The sequence below is a fragment of the Pelobates fuscus genome, chromosome 4 (assembly GCF_036172605.1).
Source record: "Pelobates fuscus isolate aPelFus1 chromosome 4, aPelFus1.pri, whole genome shotgun sequence".
NCBI classification, from domain to species: Eukaryota; Metazoa; Chordata; class Amphibia; order Anura; family Pelobatidae; genus Pelobates; species Pelobates fuscus.
The window spans coordinates 106,843,526-106,869,288 of NC_086320.1; the positions used below are offsets into that span (position 1 = coordinate 106,843,526).

Sequence of the window (25,763 nt, forward strand, 5' to 3'; positions counted from 1 at the left end):
TTTTATATAATTTTAAGTTATTAGTATTTTCTATGTTAGCATTGGCAGTACATTTTCTGAACTGATCTCCTTTGAGTTCCTATACTAATTAACATTAAATCTACTTCAGAGTGTATTGATTACAGGATGAATTATGCTTTAGTAAAGCCAGATCCTTTTTTTTTTTTGTGAATATCATTTACAAAAGACATTGTATTTAATATTCGTTAGGTGGTGCCTCGGCAATCTTTTCTCATAAAATTAAATTAGGAGGAGAGATATATTTTCTTGCTTTCCACATGCTTGCAAAATACCTGTCATATTCACCTTCTTCGATCATATTGAGCACAACCCACATTAATGTTTTACAGACTGGAACAGACACTGAAAACCCATGTGAGGCTTGCTTTTTGTTCTTAATAAAACAAGAAACCCTCGATCAATAAACCACATCTAATCTGTCTGATCTTTAAGGCAGCCAAACTGAAGGAGACGGACAGGAGCCTACCTCCTCTAGCCTTCGTATTTAAACTTGTTTTATGCTCTCGCATTCAAATCCATCCACAGATGGTCTTCTAAAGGTCTCCCTGTTAAAACCACTAAGCTGACTATTTGGGATCTATTTTTATCCACTTGACTGTCAGACATAGTCCCAACATATAATTTTTTTTTTTGCTTACAAAACCGAGTTCTTTTGAGTTGTCAGTTGTGTTAAGCACTCTTTATCCTACATAATACATTATTTGATGTTGGTTGTATAGTAAAGGTCTAGAATAAATGGTGAATAATCCACAACATCATTGTCACCAACATAGCAAGTCCCTAGTCACAACCATCGTGAAAAAAAAGCATTTATTTAATTTAGAGGTCCAAGATAATATTTTGTCACTATTCGCAATCATCGGGAAAAAAACGTATTTATTTCATTTAGAGGTCCTAGATATTATCTTGTCTATATTCACAATCATCGGGGGGGAAAAAATATTTATGTAATTTAGAGGTCCAAGATAATATCTTGTCACTATTCGCAATCATCAGAAAAAACAGGTATTTCTTTCATGTAGAGGTCCAAGATAAAATTCACCATTTGGTTTGACAGAAACTTGTAAATCTTCTGCAATATGGAGAAAGTGCAAAAATGCTGGCTGATTTGAATAGTAAGTCATATATACCTACGACAGAATTAGCGTCACTGAAAGCGACAGTAGTTAGAAAACTATAAATAACACCACACTATCCCAACACCTAATACTGCTGACAGGGCAAGAATTTGGCCCCTCACAGTTTGTTTTGCACCAGTGACTATCTTTTCTGAAGAAGGGTTGGCATGATAGAGCTTTTTAACTATATTCGGTCAAACCAGTTTCCTGCATACAAGCTGTCCTATGTAAAATCTCCCTCATTGGAGATAAACTCTGGGATTGAAATTCAGCAAGTGACTATATAGCAAATAAATACAATAATAACAATTTAAAGCTTTAAATGTGACATTTTTGTATGTATAAAATAACTATTACAGTATACCTTTTTTGTTCAGGTAAAAGAAAGTATAGTTAATGTATAAAGCAGAAAGAGATTGCAATAATTCATTCAATGTATTTGACAAACAGACATCGTCTTTCCCCTTTGAACACAATAGCCAGCTTCTTCTGTATTTACTTCGCTCTCATGTGTTTGGAATTTTAAACCTGAAAATTTGTCTAGTCTTTGACAGCCAGAGGAACTGCTCTTTTTTAGTAAAAGCTTTATAGTTTCCCACATTGTGCAGACGTGTAAAATATTTTCAAGGATCAATGCAGTATTTTTAACATTATTTTTATTATATAAGGACAGACAGAGGGAAAATTCTGCAAAGGTTTGCAGCCATGTTCTTGAGAAACGTAAAGGTCAGTTTTTAAAGCACATTTGAGATTTCTTCACACGTTTCTTCTATTTTATTTTCTTCTAGTAGTATGATCAATGTCACATGTTGTGTGGCATTGAGTTGTCAATACCATACCAACAGGACCAGCCTTAGGCCTTTGGGCGCTCTGTGCAAAAATCTTCACAGCGCCCCTCCCTGGCCACAACCTTCACCGACTACTTCTCTCATCCCATACCTCACATTCCTATAAACCCCAAAACAAAGAGATTGGAATGCTTGATGAAAATAAAAGTGCGTGTAGTGTTGGCATTTGAATGGAGTATTTGTGTGTAGTGGTGGTGTTTGAATGAAGGGGAGTATTTGTGTGTAGTGGTGGTGTTTGAATGCAGGGGAGTATTTGTGTGTAGGTGTGGCGTTTGAATGCGGGGGCAAATGATAATTAATCATAACACTAACTGTTTGTGGACATGTTTAACATGTTTAACCTCCCTGCCTCCTGCCTCGCACTATATCTCTGTCCTTGTCTCTTGTGGGAAAGTGTGTGTTTGTGACAGCATATGTATATGTGGGTGACTGCAGATGTAATCTTTCAATGTGAACCTGTGTGTAATGTGTCTCTCCCCTTGACTTAACGCACCTCTTCAACAGCGAAAAACCAGAAGTTGGAAAGGCTGAACTTGATTTACACATGTCTCTTTTCATCCTATGTAACCACTCTCTTTCGTCTGGTGCTCCAATTAAACATGCCACTGTTGTACCCATCCTAAAAAAGCCGTCTCTTGACCCATCTTCCCCTTCCAACTATTGTCCCATATCTCTGCTTCCTTTTTCCTTGCTTCCATAACTTCTAGAACAGTGTTTCCCAACCCAGTCCTCAAGGCACACCTACCAGTCCAGGATTTAAGGATTACCCAGTTTTGTCTAAGGTGTTTTTAGAAAAAAAGAAAAAAACACCTTAGACAAAACTGGGTAATCCTTAAATCCTGGACTGGTAGGTGTGCCTTGAGGACTGGGTTGGGAAACACTGTTCTAGAAAGACTTGTCTTTACTCGTTTGGCTTGCTTCCTCAATTCCAACTGTCTCCTCAACTCTCTTCAATCTGACTTCCGACCCCTCCACTCTACCGAGACTGCTCTAACTAAAGTTAAAAATCACCTAATCACCGCTAAATCCAAAGGCCACTACTCCATACTATTTCTTCCTGACCTCTCTGCCATCTTTAACACTGTGTATAATGTCCTCCTTCTCCAAACTCTTCAATCTCTCAGTATCTGTGACACTGTACTATTTTGGTTCTCTTCCAGTCTCTCCTAACATTAATTCAGTGTCTTATTTTCTAATGACACATCCTCCCCTCGTCCTGTCTCAGTTGGAGTCCCCCAATGCTCTGTTCTTGGTCCTCTTTATACTGTTTCTCTTGGCAAACTCATAATTTCCTTTGAATTCCGCTACCAACTGTACACCGATGACATCCAGCTATATCTCTCCTTCCCTGATCTCTCCCCCCAGGGGGTCACCACTTGCCTTTCTTCAAACTCTGACTGCATGTCCTCCTACTTTCTGAAACCGAATCTCTCAAAAACAGAACTTATTATTTTTCCTTCCCATAATACTGATCCTCCACTTTTGCTTTTGCAAGTTGATGGTACCTTCATCAGCCAGTTGTCACAAGCTTGCCGACTTGGTGTTATCTTTGATCTTGGCCTTACCTTTGCGCCTCTTATCCAGTCTTTTGATAAAGTCTTTTGAATCCACCTTAAAAACATTGGATGGGTATTATGACAAGGTGGTCGATTTATAACAGGGTGGGTATTATGATATGGTGGGCGTATATGGCAGGGTGGGTATTATTACAAGGTGGGATATATAGCAGAGTCAGTATTATGACCAGGTGGTGGATTTATGGCAGCAAGGGTATTTTGACATGGTGGTGGATTTATGACAGGGTGGGTAATATGATAGGGTGGGCATATATGGCAGGGTGGGTATTAAGACAATGTGGGGTATATGGCAGGTTTGATATTATGACAAGGTAGGATGTATGACAGGGTCTGTATTATGACCAGGTGGTGGATTTATGGTATGGTGGGGAAATATATGGTAGCATGGGTAATATGATAAGGGGGGATCTGGGATATATGACAGGGAGGGTATTATTACAAGGTGGGGTATATGGCAAGGTGGGTGTTATATGAGGTGGGGGAAATATTACAGGGTGAAAATACAAGTGCTGTATAATGTCTCTGCTCACCATTCAGATAGGTGCAAAAACAGCACAGACTGTGTCTCACCATGTGGTGACTGCTCTGATTCAGCTTCCAAGCAGCTCTATATCAGGGTTAGGCAGGTTGGAGTAGATGTGGTTTAATTAAATCTATGCATTTCATAGCAATCTTGATATTACACTCTACAGTTGCAAGAAAAAGTATGTGAACCCTTTGGAATGATATGAATTTCTGCACAAATTGGTCATAAAATGTGATCTGATCATCATCTAAGTCACAACAATAGACAATCACAGTCTGCTTAAACTAATAACACACAATGTTATTAGTTTAATATTGAACATGTTTTTATTGAACACACCATGTAAACATTCACAGTGCAGGTGGAAAAAGTATGTGAACCCTTGGATTTAATAACTGGTTGAACCTCCTTTGGCAGCAATAACTTCAACCAAACATTTCCTGTAGTTGCAGATCAGACGTGCACAACGGTCAGGAGTAATTCTTGACCATTCCTCTTTACAGAACTGTTTCAGTTCAGCTATATTCTTGGGATGTCTGGTGTGAATCACTTTCTTGAGGTCATGCCACAGCATCTCAATCGGGTTGAGGTCAGGACTCTGACTGGGCCACTTCAGAAGGCGTATTTTCTTCTGTTTAAGCCATTCTGTTGTTGATTTACTTCTATGCTTTGGGTCATTGTCCTGTTGCAACACCCATCTTCTGTTGAGCTTCAGCTGGTAGACAGATGGCCTTAAGTTCTCCTGCAAAATGTCTCGATACACTTGGGAATTCATTTTTCCCTCAATGATAGCAATCCGTCCAAGCCCTGACGCAGCAAAGCAGCCCCAAACCATGATGCCCCCACCACCATACTTCACAGTTGGGATGAGGTTTTGATGTTGGTGTGCTGTGCCTCTTTTTCGCAACACATAGTGTTGTGTGTTTCTTCCAAACAACTCAACTTTGGTTTCATCTGTCCACAGAATATTTTGCCAGTACTGCTGTGGAACATCTAGGTGCTCTTGTGCAAACTGTAAACGTGCAGCAATGTTTTGTTTGGACAGCAGTGGCTTCCTCTGTGGTATCCTCCCATGAAATCCATTCTTGTTTAGTGTTTTACGTATTGTAGATTCGCTAACAGGGATGTTAGCATTTGCCAGTGACTTTTGTAAGTCTTTAGCTGACACTCTAGGATTCTTCTTCACCTCATTGAGCAGTCTGCGCTGTGCTCTTGCAGTCATCTTTACAGGACGGCCACTCCTAGGGAGAGTAGCAGCACTGCTGAACTTTCTCCATTTCTAGACAATTTGTCTTACCGTGGACTGATAAACAGCTGGGCTTTTGGAGATACTTTTATAATCCTTTCCAGCTTTATGCAAGTCAACAATTCTTAATCGTAGGTCTCCTGAGAGCTCTTTTGTGCGCGGCATCATTCACATCAGGCAATGCTTCTTGTGAAAAGCAAACCCAGAACTGGTGTGTGTTTTTTATAGGGCAGGGCATCTGTAACCAACACCTCCAATCTCATCTTATTGATTGGGCTCCAGTTGGCTGACATCTCACTCCAATTAGCTCTTGGAGATGTCATTAGTCTAGGGGTTCACATACTTTTTCCACCTGCACTGTGAATGTTTACATGGTGTGTTCAATAAAACATGGCAACATTTCATTCTTTGTGTGTTATTAGTTTAAGCAGACTGTGATTGTCTATTTTTGTGACTTAGATGATGATCAGATCACATTTTATGACCAATTTGTGCAGAAATCCATATCATTCCAAAGGGTTCACATACTTTTTCTTGCAACTGTATATGGATTTTCGTTTTGTACCACCATTTTATTTTTTGTGACGTCCACTTTAAATAGCAGTAGAAAATTAGAATCTTTGAATTCGAGTCAGGTCCAAACTGACCCCAGATTATATTGCTGCAGGGATTATTGCTTACGGTCAACTGGGTCCTCGTTAGAGATTTGTACCAATTTGCTTTCTTAAGTGTTATATATATTTTCTAGAAATTCGTGATAAGATTGCCATCTTGGCAGCTTATCTTGCTGTTAACAGAGAAGGTCTGTACAGTTGAAGACTTGCAGCATAAATGTAATTCATTCTTGTTTAGGGTTTAATTCATTTTTTCCTCATAACTGAACTCAAGTGTTCTTTGCAAGACATGAGGCACAAATACCATCTTCCCTCCTTACCTGAATTGACAATAAAATAACAAAAATAACAGTACAAGTGATTCTACTTGTGAACCAAGATTCCAAGGTACAGTTCTGAAGACTCAAAATATGAAGGTGATTATTGAACACAGCAACGTTTCAACCTGTTCCCAGGTTTTTATCAAGCTTGATAAATCCCTGGGAACAGGTCGAAACATCGCTGTGTCTATTAAATCTGCTTAAAGTTATCACAGTGGGTAGCTGAGATTTTTTTTCCTTTTGATATGTGTTTTATGGGGTATGCTGACCGATAGTCAGCACGCTGGGGTTTATTTGATTAATGGCAAACCCTCTGGTTCGAAATTAGATGTGATAGGTTTAAGGACCATTTTGAAGTAGCTGTACCTATGCAATAGTTTGAAGGAAAATATTACCTGCTGTTCTAATAACAGATAAGGAAAATACGATTAAACAAAGAAAACCTTTTTAATGTATTTAACTGTTTGCTAAAAAATTACTACATCTGAATCGCTAGCATAATTCTATCAATTTAACAATTTATGTTGTGTTCTGTCAAGTAGATGACAATTAGGTGCATGTTTCCCTATTAAATGACAAAAATGATTTTTAATGTTTCCCTGAAAAAAAAAAAGATATATGAAATCATATTGTGATGTAAAAAAATGTATGAGATCATTGCCCATACAATCAGGCAAATGGAGAAAGTTCAAAATCATTGTTACTATTCCCATGACAAATTGACCAAATAATCAAATTCAAGATTTATAGTACTCAAAAAGTTTGCAAAATCACATTACATCTAAGGATCATGGCTTATGCAAATCACCATGGTCCACCGTAAATAAATTACGATATAAGAGTCGCTGGCTATGTGTAGGAAATTCTCAAAAATGAAAGCCACTCTACAGTTTGCAAAAGAGCATGTAAACTCTCCAGACAGCTATTCAAAGAAAGTACCGTGGTACGGTGTAGCTCAGCCTTAAAGTATGGTAATGTGATTATTGAGGAGCTGCTTCTCAGCCTCAGAACCCAGATGGATTCTTGTGATTGGGGAGCAATGAATTACAGATTGTGCACCTAAATTTGTTACAAGAATCTCACAAAGCTTAGAATGTAATTCTAAACCTATCAGTGAATATACAACTGACGAGCTCAATCTAAAGGATTATTTTTCTTTTGGAATTGATTCAATTGATCAAAGACTTGACCCTTACCCAATTAAAATGTGGTGGCAAGAACTGAAATTAACAATTCATTCGAAAAAAGTCAGTGACTTGAAGATGACTTGCACAGTGAAAAAGGCAGAAATAGCTCCAAACTTAAGGTCAATCAGTAACAGAAATATTTGGAAGAAGGTGTTACTTTATATTAGCTGCTGTTGGTTGCTAAAACTAAACATACGTTTTCCAAAAAACTGAGAATATTGGATGAATTTGGCCAAAGAAGACTTGAAAACATTGCACTTAACCCCTTAAGGACACATGACATGTGTGACATGTCATGATTCCCTTTTATTCCAGAAGTTTGGTCCTTAAGGGGTTAAAGGACCACTCTAGGCACCCAGACCACTTCAGCTTAATGAAGTGGTCTGGGTGCCAGGTCCAGCTAGCTTTTACCCTTTTTTTTATAAACATAGCAGTTTCAGAGAAACTGCTATGTTTATACTGAGGGTTAAGCCAGCCTCCAGAGCCTCTAGTGGCTGTCTCATTGACAGCCGCTAGAGGCGCTTGCGTGCTTCTCACTGTGAGAATCACAGTGAGAGCACGCAAGCGTCCATAGGAAAGCATTATGAATGCTTTCCTATGCGACCGGCTGAATGCGAGCGCGGCTCCTGCCGCGCATGCGCATTCAGCCGATGACGTCGCGAGGAAGAAGAGGAGAAGGAGGAAAGCTCCCCGCCCGGCACTGGAGAAAGAGCTAAGTTTAACCCCTTCCTCCCCCCAGAGCCCGGCGGGAGTGGGTCCCTGAGGGTGGGGGCACCCTCAGGGCACTCTAGTGCCAGGAAAACGAGTATGTTTTCCTGGCACTAGAGTGGTCCTTTAAGGGGTTAAATTGCAGTGATAGATTATGTATATATGAATAGGATATACAATGAACAAAATTATAAACGCAACACTTTTGTTTTTGCCCCCATTTTTTTATGAGCTAAGATCTAAGACTTTTTCTATGTACACAACAGGCCTATTTCTCTCATATATTGTTCACAATCTGTCTAAATCTGTGTTAGTGAGCACTTCTTCTTTGCCGAGATAATCCATCCACCTCACAGGTGTGGCATATCAAGATGCTGATTAGACATCATGATTATTGCAAAGGTGGGCCTTAGGCTGGCCACAATAAAAGGCCACTCTGCTATCTATCTGCTGCAAATGTATTCACTTACATAAAGACATTGTGTGCATCATTTAGGTTTTTTTTTTTATGCTTTGGATTGCACTACTGTTTTTTTTTTCATCTCAATACATTCTCAAAGATTTATGTTCTGTGCAGAGCATTAATAAATGATCTAAAATGGTGGCTCATTTCATGACTTATTTAAACATTTGTGATGGTTAGTACTTTTTTCACACTGCATTATTATGCATAATAATCTCACAACAGTGCATTACCTGCAAGTTAATGCTGTGCTGAATGAAATAAGGAAGGCATTACCTCTGAGACAAGATGCTGTTTTGAGCAGATAAGGGTCCATGGAAATACAACGCTACGGCAGTCAATTAATACTCCTTTCTTTGGTGATTATCAGCTTAGTTTTATTTTTCCATTACATGTTTGCACAATGTACACATTTTAACTGCTGTCAGCCTTATGTGTAAAATACAAAATACAGATTAAGGAACAGTGCGAACAATAGCATTCCCTTATTTTACTATATATGTTTGGAGTTCATACCAGATTCCTTTTGGGTTGAGTGCCCCCCCCCCCCCCCCCCCAGCTTCAGATACCACTTTGGAGGTCACCACATGAATGTATAAATTTGAGGAAGTTTTGGATAGTAATGATATGCAGCTACACAATATGTGCGCTTTAATTGTTTAGGCTTGGCACTGTATTTTTATTAAATTATGTTTTGTATCACATTAATTTGCAGTATATATATATTCACAATGCTCTTACAGCAGTTCAATAGTTAATTTAGCTTTGTCTCCCACATTGAAATTAATGTAGGATCCATCAATATTGGAGAACTGTGGAGAAGTGGTGGGCTTAATAAGATATGGCCATATGGTGGAACTGAATCCCTGTATTTGTTTGCTGAGATAGGTGATTTTAAGTAGCCTTGTAAAATGTAAAACTATGTTTGTGTGTGCAATGTTCCTCAATCTGTATTTTGTATACATTTTGGTCTCTACAGCAGCACCATTGCTAAGAAATGCATGTTCCGGGTGCCACCAATTACCCTTTTTTTTTTCATTATGTCAGACTTATGTGTGTGAGTCTCCTTACTACCTGTTAGTCAAATTTGACCTGTTGAAGTTATTTTGGGGTTTATTCACTAAGCATCTAATTTTGGTGAATTGGAAACCAAACTGCAACATGGCTGAAGCTCTAGCTCACAGCTATAGTCATAGGTTTTTACTCTTTTAGCCTGTATGTTCCAATTCCATTTTCAATTCATTAAAGTTTCAGAGGTTAGTGCAGGGCTCAAAATTGCAAGTCCTATGCTGCTTGAGAGGCCTAAAAGCAACTCGCCATTGCACCAGGGGTAAATTTACCTTTGCCATTGGCTAGTGGGCAAGTGCAACTTGTAACCCTCGGTTTAGTGAATCAACCACTATTTGTCATCTCTAGATTGTAAGCTCTTTTGAGCTGGGTCATCATCAACCTATTGTTCCTGTAACATTTTGTAATTGTCTGACATATTGTTAAACTCCCCTATAATATTGTACAGCTTTGCGGAAAAAGTTCTCTTTATAAAATCCAATAATAATAATAATAATTTCTACCTGTAGTACAGTGCTGCAAAATTTGTTGGTACTTTTTAAATAATAATGATAATAATAGTATTTATTATACTAAAAATATACATATTTTTTGATGGTTTTATTTCTCTTCTTCCATTGCAGTTTTACGGTGAAGTGCCTGAAAATAGAGTTGATGTTGTGGTAGCAAATTTAACTGTTTCAGATATGGATCAGCCGCACACTGGGGCATGGAACGCAGTGTATAAAATCATCCATGGAGATCCAAATGGGAAATTCGTAATTAGGACAGATGCAAATACTAATGATGGTCTTGTTACGGTTGTAAAAGTAAGTACTAAGTTAAAAACAGCAAACGTTACAAAAATGTTGTATTTAAACCTTTAACAGACATATTTTTTTTTTAAATTGTTACATATGGCACTTTGAATTTGGAAATGTAATGTTAAACATTGCACAAATGTATAATAATGTGCATCTTGAGGCTATGGCCAACATACATCTCGTAACAATTTGTTTTCTTTTGATTTGTAAATTCAGAGAAGTGTACAGTTATCTAGAAATTAAAATATATTGAGAGATATTCCCTTGTGAGATCAGTACAATGTCAGACTTACTAACAATGTATTCTCTTTTCTAGCCAATTGATTATGAGACCAATATGAAAATTTCGCTCTTAGTAGTTGCCGAAAACCAAGTTCCTTTAATTAGAGGCACGCCTCATCCTCCTGCATCAACAGCAACAGTCATGATTACAATCATTGATGTAAACGAGAGCCCATACTTTATTCCAAATCCCAATATTCTCCGCCAAGAAGAGGGTCTGTTACCTGGAAACAAGCTTGTAGTTTTTACTGCTCAAGATCCGGACCGGTATATGAAACAAATAATTAAGTAAGTTATGTCTATTTGGTTCTAGTCTCTTTTATGGTTAGTTTTGCATATCTATATGAAAAACATGAAAAATGCAACAATTGTGACTTATTTGCATTTTATATAAGCATCATACCACAGACAGTGATGCTGCATAGAAGTATAATTTTATGAGAAGGTAAATAAACAATGGAATACTCTAAGCCAGTTATAGATGACCTTAGCATTTCAGTGCTTATGTTTGTGAGCTTCTTTTTTTCTATGACACACAGGCACCACTGGTCCAAAGGCTGTGGATTTGAAGCATACTAAATCAATCAATACCATTTATATGGTTTAAATGCTGTCTGGAGATCATTCAAAACTCTAGAAGGTTTTGTGGGGTGGAAACAAAGGGATTTATTCATGAATCAGTCCTAGTAGGTTGCCAAACAAATGGGAAGATTTATGCCAGAATAGCTAAGCTAGAACAATTCAGCTTATTTACGATGTTTATAAGATTAAGAATGTTCTCTTGCACGCACTTTTCAACCATTATTTTTTTTTTAAAGTAAAATAGGGTCAAACTTTTTTTAAGACAGCATGAGCACATGCCAAATGTAGCCTTTTATGACTGTTGGGTTTAAGAATGCAGACAGTAGTGACCTCTGTGAAAGCCTGCTTGATATGCTAGGGCTCTGCACTACAGCAATAGGGGGGTCTCAAGATTATATGGATCTTCTCAGAGAAACACAGTGAAACTCCCGGCATGAAAAAAAAAATGGATTAGAAAACTTTTCTATGCTAAGTGATTTTTTTTTCAGCAAGTTTTGGGTTTTTCATTTTCTTTTGGTGACTTAAAGTACTTGATGAGTACTTGAAGAATTTGCTGAGTTATTACTGCGATGAATTGTGACAAGCTAACGATGAACTTGAGTTTTAACTGACAGAATTTCTATATGTGAATATTGTCGCTGATAGAGAATTAAAGGTTTGAGGGAGACTGCCGTAAACAACTATCCAAAAATATATTTCATTTTTTAATATATCTATATTTATTATTTGAACTAGATACTCAAAGCTTTCAGATCCTGGAGAATGGCTTAAAATTGACCCTATGAGTGGACAAATAACCACAATTGCTGTTCTGGACAGAGAATCCATGTATGTGAAAAACAATATGTACAATGCTACATTCCTGGCAACAGACAGCGGTAGGTATCATTAAATAAGATTTTAGTTTCAATGATTGCAAAAATTGTTTAGATTTTTTTTCACTAATCAAATGGTTCAAAAGGTTCTACTGACAAAACATGACACTATACTTGTAATATTTTTTAATAACTATAAAACATGTTTGTATTTCTCATTAAAGGACCACTCTAGTGCCAGGAAAGCATACTCGTTTTCCTGGCACTAGAGTGCCCTGAGGGTGCCCCCACCCTCAGGGACCCCCTCCCTCCCGGCTCTGGAAAGGGGAAAGGGGTTAAATCTTACCTTTTTCCAGCGCTGGGCGGAGAGCTCTCCTCCTGCTCTCCTCCTCCGATCCGCCTCTTCTCCTCCCCGTCGGCTGAATGCGCACGCGCGGCAAGAGCTGCGCGCGCATTCAGCCGGTCACATAGGAAAGCATTCATAATGCTTTCCTATGGACGCTTGCGTGCTCTCACTGTGATTTTCAATTCATTAAACTGTGATTTTCTGACAGCAAGCGCCTCTAGCGGCTGTCAGTGAGACAGCCACTAGAGGAAAAAGGGGAAGGCTTAACTAATTGATGAACATAGCAGTTTCTCTGAAACTGCTATGTTTATAAAACAATTAGTTAACCCTAGCTGGACCTGGCACCCAGACCACTTCATTAAGCTGAAGTGGTCTGGGTGCCTAGAGTGGTCCTTTAAATGCCAATGAAAATACACATTTTCAATAGCCCCACCAACACATTGAGCCAGAATGTACAGAGCCTTGGAGGTGACATGGTAAAGTTTTTTTGTTTTTTAAATCATGTGCACGCTGTACTATCTCCTGCGCACTATTTAGTAGATTGGGTGCACCAGATAATTAACACTTAAAGTGTTACAGAGTGGTTTACTTGGTGACCTTCCGATTGTAGTTTAGTCTAGGAGCAGACTGTGGACTGAATTCAAGACAACCACCAAGTAAAGATGCAGTTTTCAAATCTCTCCTATCCAAAAATTGTATCTCTGTATAGTTTTTACTGGAGATTTCCATTGCTGCTCTTTAGCCAATTTATGTGTTTTACTAATTAGTAAATGCTAAGAAAATCATCAAGCTGCTTAACTAGGAAGTGTATATTTAGCTTTTTAATAATTTCACATGCATCTTATTTATTACTTTTATCATTTTACACAAATCAGCGGTAATCATCTTACCCACTTCAGAGGCACTTGAAAAGCCAAGGTTTAGTAGACTCTGCCAAGAATCAAACATACAAATTTGAAAGATAATGATTGAGATGCTGCAGTTGGCACACAAACCACTGAGCTATCGCACATCTCATCACTTGCAATATTAGGTTAACACTAACCCTTCTGCCTCTCTGCTTTGTTGATAACAGAAGATGTAAGAAACATATGCTGCAGTAGCATGCCTGATGCTGTGGCAAATAATTTGTCACCATTTTAACATGGCACTCTGAGAAGAAAAATAGATTCTCCCCTCACCCCCGCATTACTTAAAACGAGAATAGCTGACAGGCACTCAAAGAACCAGTAATGCTGCAGTTTCTGTTTACATGATCGATTTTGTCATTTGACTAGTTTTGTAAATCTTCAAACCAATTTAAATTGAGTTTTTAAAAAGATTAGCATTTTAAGGATCTCAACTTTCTATATTGTTTCTTTAGCCCCTCACACCACCAGTCGTTTGTACATAATTACCAGGGTTGGCAGCCATACGCCGCAATTTTGTATTCGCAATTTGTACCAATGCAAATTAAATTGCAAATTAATTTTGTTTGCTATGGCTGTCCAGATAGCAGTGCCAGCGCTACCATTCCTTCTCCCCCCAACACTCAAACCATACACCATGGGTCCTCAAACTCCGGCCCCCCAGATGTTGCTGAACTACAACTCCCATGATTCTTTGAATGACATAGATAGCCAGAGAATCATGGGAGTTGTAGTTCAGCAACATCTGGGGGGCCGGAGTTTGAGGACCCATACCATATACACTGGCAATCCTTATACACAGACACCCTATCACATTCACCCCCACACACTGTCACCATGTCACACTCACTGCCCCCCACACTGTATAAATAGACCCCCCCCAAAGACATTATACTCATACAGTCACTCTTCACGCACACAACACAGCTTTGCCATAAACACGATGCACATGACAAAGCCACAAGCAGCCTCCACAATACATACAAAACACTTAAAGCAGTTCCTCTATACATATATATTCCTAGACACAAAGATATTCAGTGCCAGACACAAACTCTCAGGCACATACACACAACAAAGGGCCAGACATGCAGACACAGATACCAGTACACACATTTCCAGACACACACTGTGATTGTGTCTTTCAATGTGTGTGCCATTATGTATCTCTGTGCAGCAGTGTGTTTGTGTGTGTATATTTGTGTGCATGTGCCAGAGTCTGTATGCATGTGCATGTAACTGTCAATTCATGTGTGAGAGTGTATATATGTGTGCATGTATCAGCGTGTGTATATACGTGTATTTGTGTGTGTGTCCAAAGTGACAACAGGGCTGCAATGTCACGGCAATATGGTATAGAAAATGCCATGGATATGTGGCAACAAATACAATATACATAGGGCAAAATATATATGCACAACTGGGACCTGAGTGCGTATGAGATATTATATATGTGAGAGGATTATAGACTATAAATGTCAGGAAAGAGTGTGTTATATATTGAGAAATGTTTTTTTTTTTATATTTACAACACTGTTTTCTTATCTGTAACTTCATTATTTGGTAAATGGTTTTCTGGCCAAACAAAATTAAAATTTTTGTTTCCATTAAATAATGTGCTATCTATGCATACCGAAACAAAAAACAAACATTTCAACATTACTTTCCAGGACACCCAAAATAAACGGTTGTAAACGCTTAGTACTAAAGGCGTTAATAGCAAGTTAGCTTAAAAAGATCTATTTAGAGAACACGTAGTTGTTGTGAGAGTTTGTGTCAAAGAGCTCCAAAGAGTTAGACTTATTTGAAGCTCATCTCTTTTGAAATACATCTTGTAATTTGGTTGTCAACTCACGACAAATTACTTTTTTTTTTAATTACACTATTAATTGTGTGAGGCTTCAGCAAAATCCTCCTGCATGGAGGTTGGTTCCTTTATTAGGAAAAATTAATTGTAGGCTCAAATTATTATTGATGCTTGTTAACTTTGTCAATTTGAAATCAAGGAGGGTAAAATACATTTAAATCTGATTTTCATTGTTTCTATGGTAACCATAGGATTACATATATTTTACTGCATCTTTATATGGGATCTTCGAATAGAGGTTTGTTGACTGTTACCAACTGTAGTGGGTAGATATTTCTTCTTATTCTTTACAAGCTAGATGTAAACAAAGTACATTAAGCATAATTATAATGACAGTCTATATAGACTGTGTCTAACTTCTTTAACCCCTTAACGCTGTTATGGCGTTCCATGCCGTCGCGCTTTAAATGGGCTTTAAAGCCGTTGCGGCGGCATGGAACGCCGTAACAGCTGCAGCCCCCAGGACCTCGGCGGTACTCACCTCCGCCGCGATCCTCTTCTGGAGGGCTGCCTGACAGCCCAGGCAGCCCTCCCACGGCAAATGAGGCCCCCGGGGGCCATGTGATCGCTCTCAAAGAGCGATCATATGGCCCCCTATAGTTGGCTATGGATCTGCCAGCAGGGGGACTGTCTAAAATATCAGACAGTCCCTCTGCTGGTAGGTAGGGTAAAAAAAAATAAAATTAAACGTGTAAAAATAAATTAAAAGTATTTTTATATATATATATATAATATATGTATATATATTATATACATAATATGTATACATATTATATATATGCAACGTCATACAAAGTGTATTTTAATACTAATATAAGTATATATATTAGTATTAAAATACACTTAGAATGACGTTACATATATATAATATGTATATATATTATATATATAATAGATCTACATATATATATATTATATATATATATATATATACGTATAATTAAAATAATAAATAAATAAAATAATAAAATAAATAAATAAAATATTGAAACAAAATGTTATATAAGTTATATATCCATATGTAATTTCATTCTAACTGTATTTTGTTATTAATATATATATAGGTAACAAAATACACTTAGAATGACATTCTATATATATCTATCTATATATAAAATACAAATAACCGCAAATATATATATATAGATATATAGATAAATAAAAATAATTACATAAAAGATTACATTAGTATACACGTAGAATTTAAATACATATATATGTATATATATTAAAATTCTACATGTATATTTAAGTAGTCTTTTAACATAATTATGTGATTTTATTAATTAAAATTTGATTGACATGCCTGACAACACAGGGAGAAAGTGCAGAGAATTTAATTCGCAAGCACTATATTTGACCCTGTAACTCTCCAAGACACCATACAACCTGTACATAGGGGGTACTGTTTTACTCTGGAGACTACGCTGAACTCAAATATTAGTGTTTCAAACTGGTAAATTGTATAACAGCGATGATATTTTAAGTAAAAGTGATGTTGTTTGCATTTTTTACAAATGAACGGCACTTTTATGGACTATATTATTGTTGTAATATGTTTTACTGTTTTAAAACACTAATATTTGTGTTTAGTGAAGTCTCCCAAGAATAACAGTACCCCCCATGTACAGGTTTTATGGTGTTTTGGAAAGTTAGAGAGTCACATATAAGGCTTGCATTTCATTTTTTTCACATTGAAATTTGCCAGATTAGTTATGTTGCCTTTGAGAGCGTATGGTAGCCCAGGAATGAGAATTACCCCCATGATGACCTACCATTTGCAAAAGTAGACAACCCGAGGTATTGCAAGTGGGGTATGTCCAGTATTTCTTAGTAGCCACTTAGTCACAAACACTGGCCATATATTCTTTTTTTGCTTTTTTCACACAAAAACAAATATGAACGCTAACATCGGCTAGTGTTTGTGACTAAGTGGCTACTAAAAAAGACTAAACATACCCCACTTTCAATACCTTGGCTTGTCTACTTTTTCAAATGGTATGCCATTATGGGGGTAATTCTCTTTCCTGGGCTACCACACCATCTCAGAGGTAACATTACTAATCTGGCAAATTTCAATTTGAAAATGGAACGTTCTATATTTGACCCTGTAACTTTCCAAAACACCATAAAACCTGTTAATGGGGGGTACTGTTGTACTCGTGAGACATCGCTGATTACAAATATGTACAAAACAGTATTATGACATTCACAGCTAAAATGGCAGACGGAAATACAAATTTAAAAAAAAATCTTATTTTCTCACATTTTTTTAAATTTTATTCATAATAAATTATGTTCCATATATGAATAGTTATTGCTAAATTAAAGCCCTGTTTCTCCTGAACAAAATGATATATAATAAGTGTGGGTGCACTTAATGTGTCAGCGGTGAATTAAGGTTGAACAGACATATAGCGCAAATTCCAGTTTTTGTTTACGTTTTGTTTTGATCAGAACGTGCACTATTGACCTGAAGGGTCCTGAAGGGGTTAACCTCTAAAGGTATCTTACTGGGTGTTGCTAGCTGTTTGAGGCCCCTCAATTGTTTATACATTTAGAGATGTTCACAAAAAAATTTAGAGGAGATGTTTGTATAAAATAATTGTCAATGTCCAATTTTTGCTCTAAAAGTCCCCATTTGTGAACTCATGTTTCCTTCTTACATTGTGCCAGGGCCTTCTGACATGTACACAAAACAAGTTTAGTTTTCACTTAGTGCTATTACATAATAAACACTAAGCTGTAGTGTTTATGGATTACCGAAACCATATTGTGTATGACCTGAGTGGTGCACTATTGCTGTACTGTAAGAAGCATTCTACCCAGCTCACATCCAGTGTGTTGTGTCATAAGTAGAGGTGTTCAGGTTTAACTGTATAATTGCTTAATAACCCCCGAAAGACCACATTTACAAAATGGTAGTATGTAATGTTCTGATTATAGGAATACAGCCCTGCATTTGCAAAATGAGTGGGATGTTCAGTTTTGATGTATAATCTTTAACCCCTTAAGGACCAAACTTCTGGAATAAAAGGGAATCATGACATGTCACACATGTCGTGTGTCCTTAAGGGGTTAAAGGGACACTATTGGCATCAAAACAGCTTTAGCTTAATGAAGTGGTATATAGGTCATGCACTGAAGTCTCACTGCTCAATTTAAGAGTTAAATCACTTTACGCAGGTAGGTGTAAATAGGGCTGCACAAACAAATTAGAGCAGTAAGACTAATGTTGGGTATGATCTATACACCAAAACTGCTTATTTAAGATAAATTGGTTCCAATAGCATACTTTTGGAGACTGTTTCATTATATTTTATTATTTTATAACTCTTTAAAGAGTTAAGGTGATACTGTAGGCACCATGACCACTTGACATGATTGCAGTGATTATGGTTCCCGGAGTCTGTGGGAAATAAAAAAAATAAAAAAAACTATTAATACTGTTAATATTGTAAACTATTGCAAACTATTACTATATATAATTGATTTTTTTTCCAAAAGTCAGAAACTGTCGATTTTTCAAATAATTATTTTCCTTTTCTCCATCAGCACTTAATTCTTGGCATATGGTTACAACAGATGATGGGGAAAAGCTATAAATATATGCATTTACAAACAATTTGTCAAGCACACTGTGTAGATTATGTTACTCTTCAAAAATTAACACCAAATCATTTTCTTAGGAAGCCATCAACCATTTTAGTGACAGTAAAATATTTGTGCTGGCTTCTATTAAAAAATAAAAATAAAACATTTAAAGCAGTTTACCTGAAGTAAGGAAAACAAAGTCTTACACAAGATAATGTGTAATAAATAAGCCAATATAAATGCACATCATTCTCTGAATACAATGCTGTAGATGTATTCTTGTTTAGAAGTCTTAATAAAGCAGACAAAACATTACAAATATTCACAGCTATAATCCTTATGGGCAAAATGAGTTTAGCAAGTACTGTAGACTAAAGTATAGAATCCTTTTGGAATATAATGTGCAAGGGTTGTGTTTCAAAGCTGTTGTATACAGCAGACACATACTCCAAGGAATCCATATATAAAGTGGAATTATGAGGCGGTTACATAGTTACATAGTTACATAGCTGAAAAGAGACTTGCGTCCATCAAGTTCAGCCTTCCTCACATTTGGTCTTTGTTGAGCTCATTATGCCTACCCAGAATCCCTTGCAGTAGTGAGAGCACTGTTAAAGTGTGATTTCTATGGGAAAAGCAAGTCTTATGGTTTGACTGGTGTGTGTATTTGTGTTTGACAATGTATTAACTATCCACTTACTTCAGATGGAAGGGGTTTTCATCCACACTTTTTTACCCACCACAACTTTTTTGGTACGTACTTTACAAGTAACGCCAAGCCTCCATTGCAAGCCAGTAACCAACCTCCTGCTGATGAGTTTCATTAACAATGAACAGCTTTCCATGAGTTGTTTCAGTCGCTTTGCTCCTCTTCCGGAGTTGTGTTTCAAATCTGTTGTATACAGCAGACCATTACTCCAAGGAATCCATGTATAAAGTGGAGTTATGAGGCAAAAAATGTATTCTTTGTTGAGCTCATTTGCATACACCCAGGGACGTATTAGCCGCGAGGCAAACAAGGCATTTGCCTTGGGCGGCATTTTCCAGGGGGCGGCAAAAAAAGCCACCACCAAATGCCCAGGGCAAATGTCTTGTTAGCCTTGCGGCTTACTAAAAATCCGGGTCGGGCGTGCGGCGCTGGCAAGGGAGCACTGAGAAGGTGGACTCATGATCCTGATGAAAGTCCCTATTTGGGACTGAAACGTTGATCCTATTTTTAACCATTGTAGAATAAAAGTAATTTTTTTATTGAAAGACGGTGAGCAGTCTACATACAGATTATATATATATATATATATATAAATATATTGTGTTGAAGTAGAGATTGCCCTTACGTCTATCTTCTGTCCGTACTCCCACCACTGATGCTCGCCTTCAAGACTTCTCGAGGGCTGCACCGTTCCTGTGGAACTCACTTCCCTCCTCCGTTAGATGCTCGCCCAGTCTCCACTCCTTCAAAAAATCATTAAAACCCCACTTCTTCATAAAATTGTATCAATTAAACTGTTAATAGCTCCAGACTGATTCCTCTCTTGCAACTGTCATTAGTCTAATACTATCCTTACCTTTTATGTCACTTTGCCCCACTCCCTCTAGCATGTAAGCTCATTGAGTAGGGCCCTCAACCCCTCTGTTCCTGTGTGTCCAACTTGTCTGGTTACAACTACATGTTTGTTCGTCCACCCACTGTAAAGCGATGCGGAATTTGTTGGCGCTATATAAATAATAACATAATAATAATAATAATTGTAGCCGTATTAGTCCAGTGATGCAGATGTAGAAAACAGATAATATTTGTATCTTGTAATACCTTTTTTATTAGACTAACAGAATTTTGTAATGACAAGCTTTCGGGAGAATCTCACTTTTCTCAAGTCTAGATTCTCTCGAAAGCTTCATTACAGTATAAACTGTATGTATAAGTAACACGATAGGTCTCCAGACCACTTAACCTCAAAAATAATGCTATCTCAGTCAGGTGGTCTCAGAGATGTTTTGGTGCAGTGTGGCATTTGTCACGCATGTGCCCTAGCCTTTCAATGTTTGTTTTCCTGTGTGAAAGCACTGGATTGTCTGAGATCACCAATTCCGATAAGACCGGAACTGCTAGGGCTGAAAGGTAAGCAAAACACCATTTTCAACCTTGGCAGCACTGGCCCTGTCACCTAAATTGTGACTTGGCCTCCAGAGAGTCAGGAATACATAATTCTATTCCTAACGCTGTAGTGTTGCTTTAATTTTTACGATAGCAGAAATCTATTTGATTATATCAAAAATATAACTTCAAATCCCTTTAAAATAATGATTCACTTCTAAGCTTGTTTATATTTATTATTGCAACATGTCTTGAATATCCTCCTACACTTTTCATACAAGCTTCTGTGAATGTCTCAGTTATATGTGAAGTGACACAATTGTTGTAGTTGTAGGTGTATGCGTGGGAATTAAATGAGTGCATTATGCTAATTATATATTTTTTGTTTGTTTATGATGTGTTTATGTTCTCATTTGATAGGAACTCCACCCATGACGGGCACTGGAACATTGCAGATCTTTTTATTGGACATTAATGATAATGCTCCCCATGTTTACCCACAAGAAGTGCAGATCTGTGAAAGGCCAGATCCAAATGCAATTAACATTACCGCCAGTGATGCTGATATAAATTCCAACGCTGGTCCTTTTATTTTCGAACTTCCCTATAGCCCGATGGATATTAGAAAAAACTGGACAATCACACGACTTAACGGTAATTTTAGCATTCCTCATTGTCACATATCTACACGTTTCTACACTATGCAAATATGATAACAGTCTCAAACATCCCATAACGCACATGTATTTTGCAGTCAACTAACACATAGACCAATTTCCATGTTTTCTCCCTCAGGCTCTTAGACCTGTTTGTTGACAAGATTGCGCATATTGGCATTCTAGGTGTTGAAGATATTTATGACTTTTGTACTGCAGGTCTTGTGAACATTGTTTTATAATGCTAAGCATCAGTTTAGTTATCATTACATAGATACATATACATAGTTACATAGCTAAAAAGAGACTTGCGTCCATCAAGTTCAGCCTTCCTCACATATGTTTTTGCTGTTGATCCAAAAGAAGGCAAAAAACCCAGGTGAATAATGTTTTCATAATTTATAATAAATTGTATTTTTTCATTACTTATTTTCTATATATTTTTGGTTAATACTTATCGATTAAAAAATAAAACCCAATTTTTAATGCATTATGTAAAAAAGAAATGAAAAAAAAATAGTTACTCTCTAAGCCTAGGCTGCCCAAAAGGTTAGATTCCCAGATGTTTTAAAATCACAGCTTCTTTTTTATTATATTTTTCTTCTTCATTAATTATTATTTCATATACATAAAACACTAGACACGTGGATTAAACATATAATAGTACATAACCTCCATAAATTTCAATTTTAAATTCATAATTATTGTCCTTTCTAACGTTCTTTCAACATAAACAGTATTGTATATCTTATTATATGTAAAGATGGTACCAATTATTCCAAAGAGAATACTTCTTATATCAACTGGTAGTATAGCATATTTAATCATAGTGTATCTTTGAATAATATTATAAAAAGAAGAGAGGGAAAAGAGGAGAAAAACAACATAAAAAATAAACAAATAAAAATCACACTTTGTTTGATTTCTGAAATGTACAAAATACATATTTCCATTAGCCTGTAGTATTCAATTTAATGTATTACTATTTCAATTTTAGTTAAATATCTTTCTCGCTCTTTTCATAATTAGAAGACATTATCTAGATAGTGCTACATTGTTGTGTTAAGCTTATCTAATTCTATATATGCTCTTTCCTTCTCAAATATCAGATGCGGGATAGTATTCATAAAGTTACATGAGGTTTCATGTAGATCCCCAGATGTTTTAAAACCATAGCTTCTTTAATGCTTTGTCATTCTAAAGGCATGCAAAGCATCATGGGGTTGTAGTTCTACAACAACTGGGGATCTACCTACTGGGCAGCCATGTACTAAACCATTCTCACAGCACAGACAACACTTTAGGTGTAAGAGTTGAAAATCAGAGCAACCAATATGAACATTCCATTTAGAGTGTTAAAGGGAATCTCCAGTGCCTGGTAAATGATCCGGTCCCTCTCCCTCCCACCCACCAATCCCCAGGTACTGAAGGGGTGAAAACTGACTGATCTGAAAACTGAGACTGATCCCGCCCACCGGCCGAGGAGACCTAATGCACATGCGCGGCAATGCCCCCCTGCGCATTAGCGCTCCCCATAGGAAAGCATTGAAAAATAATTTCAATGCTTTCCTATGGGGATTTGAGCGACGCTGGAGGTCCTCACACAGCGTGAGGACATCCAGCGACGCTCTAGCACAGGTTTCCTGTGCTATAGAGCAGGAAGTGACCTCTAGTGGCTGTCTAGTAGACATCCACTAGAGGTGGAGTTAACCCTGCAAGGTAATTATTGCAGTTTATAAAAAACTGCAATAATTACACTTGCAGGGTTAAGAGTAGTGGGAGTTGGCACCCAGACCACTCCAATGGGCAGAAGTGGTCTGGGTGCCTGGAGTGTCCCTTTAAAGGAACATTACAGTATTAGGAATACAAAATTGTATTCCTAGCACTATATTATCCCTCTGCTCCCCTTCCTCCCCCCTCCCTCTATCACACAAAGAGTTAAAAAAAATGTTTTTACCACTTACTTGATTCCAGCTCAGAGTCAGTGATGAAGGGAACATTATGCGCAACAAGCTCCATGCGTACATTAGGCCTTCACCATGGGAAAGTATTGACTCTAGGGCATATGAATACGCTGGACTTTCTCATGCAAAGCGTGACTCCCTCCAGTGTCGTTTCACGTAGTTAGTCTCTGGGCAAGATCAGGAAGTGCCTCTGGTGGCTGTCTGAGAGACAGTCAGCTTCTCTGTGTGTTAAAGGTACAAGGACACTGCACACAGACCACCTTAATGAGTTGAAGTTGTCTGGGTGCCTATAGTGTCACTTTATGTAATTTTATCTATATTTGTTGTTTTATAAATAACCCCCAAAGGTACTAAAAGCCAGATGAAGATGTCACATTCTAAAGGAAACACCTGTTTCTAAAAAAATAAATATTTAAAAACTTAATAAATATACATTTAACAAAATGTTTCAACAAAAATGGTTAAATAGAAAATGTATCATATATAAAATAAATATATCAAAATACCAAAATATACCAACATGGAAAAAATATTACTATACTAGTAAATCATTTAAAACCTTTATCCATAAATATTAAATAATTTGGAAAGCTTATCCATTAATATTAAATTGAGGTCTAAGATTTTGAAAGATTTTTGTACCTGTTCTTTTTTAATTTACCTCTCTAATTACTAGGGAGTACAGTTTCCTCATATTCTCAGTTTGTACAGTATTCCTTAATTGTTTTGCCAAGTTAATTTGTTCTGTAATAGTATATTTAATATTGTTTACTGGACATTGTTGGCTTTGTTTACTGGAAATGAATTGTGTTAAAATGGTTTGGTTACATAATATTTAACATGCAAGATAGAAAAATAAATACGCTTTTTTCTTGAAAAGGAAATTACACCAAATCTCTAACATTTGGAAATAAAAACATTAATGTATCATCAATCTCTGTCATTATTTTTACTTTATGTGTTATTAAAACAAGCATCATTAACCGACCTTCCTTTCTAGGTGATCATGCACAGCTAAGCTTGAAGACTGGATCACTGGAAAATGGAATCTATACCATTCCCGTACAAATCACAGATTCAGGGAATCCTGCTATGTCCAACACCTCCTACCTAAGGGTTAAAGTGTGTTCTTGTGATATGAATGGCTACTGCAGTGATGTTGCTCCTATAATTGGAACTGGTCTGGGAACAGGAGCCATTATTGCTATCCTTCTTTGTATCATAATTCTGCTCAGTAAGTATAATTATATTGCAGAAAATAAAAATGGACATGACATAATTGAAATTATTATAATATAGAATAGCAATTGCAAACCAGACTGCATGCTAGTTGAGTATTATGGGAAATGTAATGTTTTTAATGGCTTTTTTTTTTTTTTTTTTGTGAAGATCAATCATTTTGCAAAGCCCTTTACAGTAGAACAAAGTAACAGAAAGATTGACATATGAAAAATAGTACATGAACCGTAAGACAACATATGATATGTACTGGTATATAAGGATTGTAGGTCCTGGTATTGCAAGGCTACAGTCTAAATTGTAGTTCAAAATCATCTACAGTGCCAATATTTTACTTTCGAACAGAAAATTCTATAGCAAGATATTTTGTCATAGTCACTAAAGGCTTAAAGGGAAATTCAACCAGAATTTGCATTTACCTTTACCTTCCTTTAGCATGTCTCAATTTAGTCCTGCTACATTTGTGCAGAAGGACTGTAAATAAGAGCACATGTTCATCCTTCTCTATAAGAACATTTGTAGGTCAGAACTTTATGGTTGCATGCTAACAATCAGGGAAGGTGATAAAGGAGGACATGATCCCAGCCCAATAACATACATTAATGGATTATTTGGCTGCTTGATTTAACTGAATTCAGTATATGTAGGCAGTATCCCCACGTGCTGTATTCTTACACAATAAAGCAGGGGTAGGCAATCTTTGCACTCCAATTGTTGTGGAGTACAACTACCATGATGCACTGGGAGATGTAGTCCACAAGATCTGGAGTGCCGAAGTTGCCTACCCCTGCAATAAAGAGTGAATTGCAGCTAGTGAAAACCAAACTACAAAAATTTAGACCAAAAAAGCCATCGGAAAACCAGTTGATTTGAAAAATTGTTCGTAATGCAGCTTGTATGGATTAAACTTTATCAA

The 25,763-nt window shown here is 37.0% G+C and overlaps 1 protein-coding gene across 1 annotated transcript in view; it reads left to right on the forward strand.

Annotated features, from left to right (window-relative positions):
• CDH2 (cadherin 2) overlaps positions 1 to 25,763 on the forward strand; it is a 191,133-nt gene that overhangs the window by 151,165 nt on the left and 14,205 nt on the right. Inside the window, exons 9-13 of the mRNA XM_063451450.1 lie at positions 10,320 to 10,505; positions 10,816 to 11,069; positions 12,099 to 12,241; positions 21,409 to 21,642; positions 24,609 to 24,842. Coding sequence (XP_063307520.1) covers positions 10,320 to 10,505; positions 10,816 to 11,069; positions 12,099 to 12,241; positions 21,409 to 21,642; positions 24,609 to 24,842 — 1,051 coding nt within the window. The remainder of the gene's footprint in view (positions 1 to 10,319; positions 10,506 to 10,815; positions 11,070 to 12,098; positions 12,242 to 21,408; positions 21,643 to 24,608; positions 24,843 to 25,763) is intronic.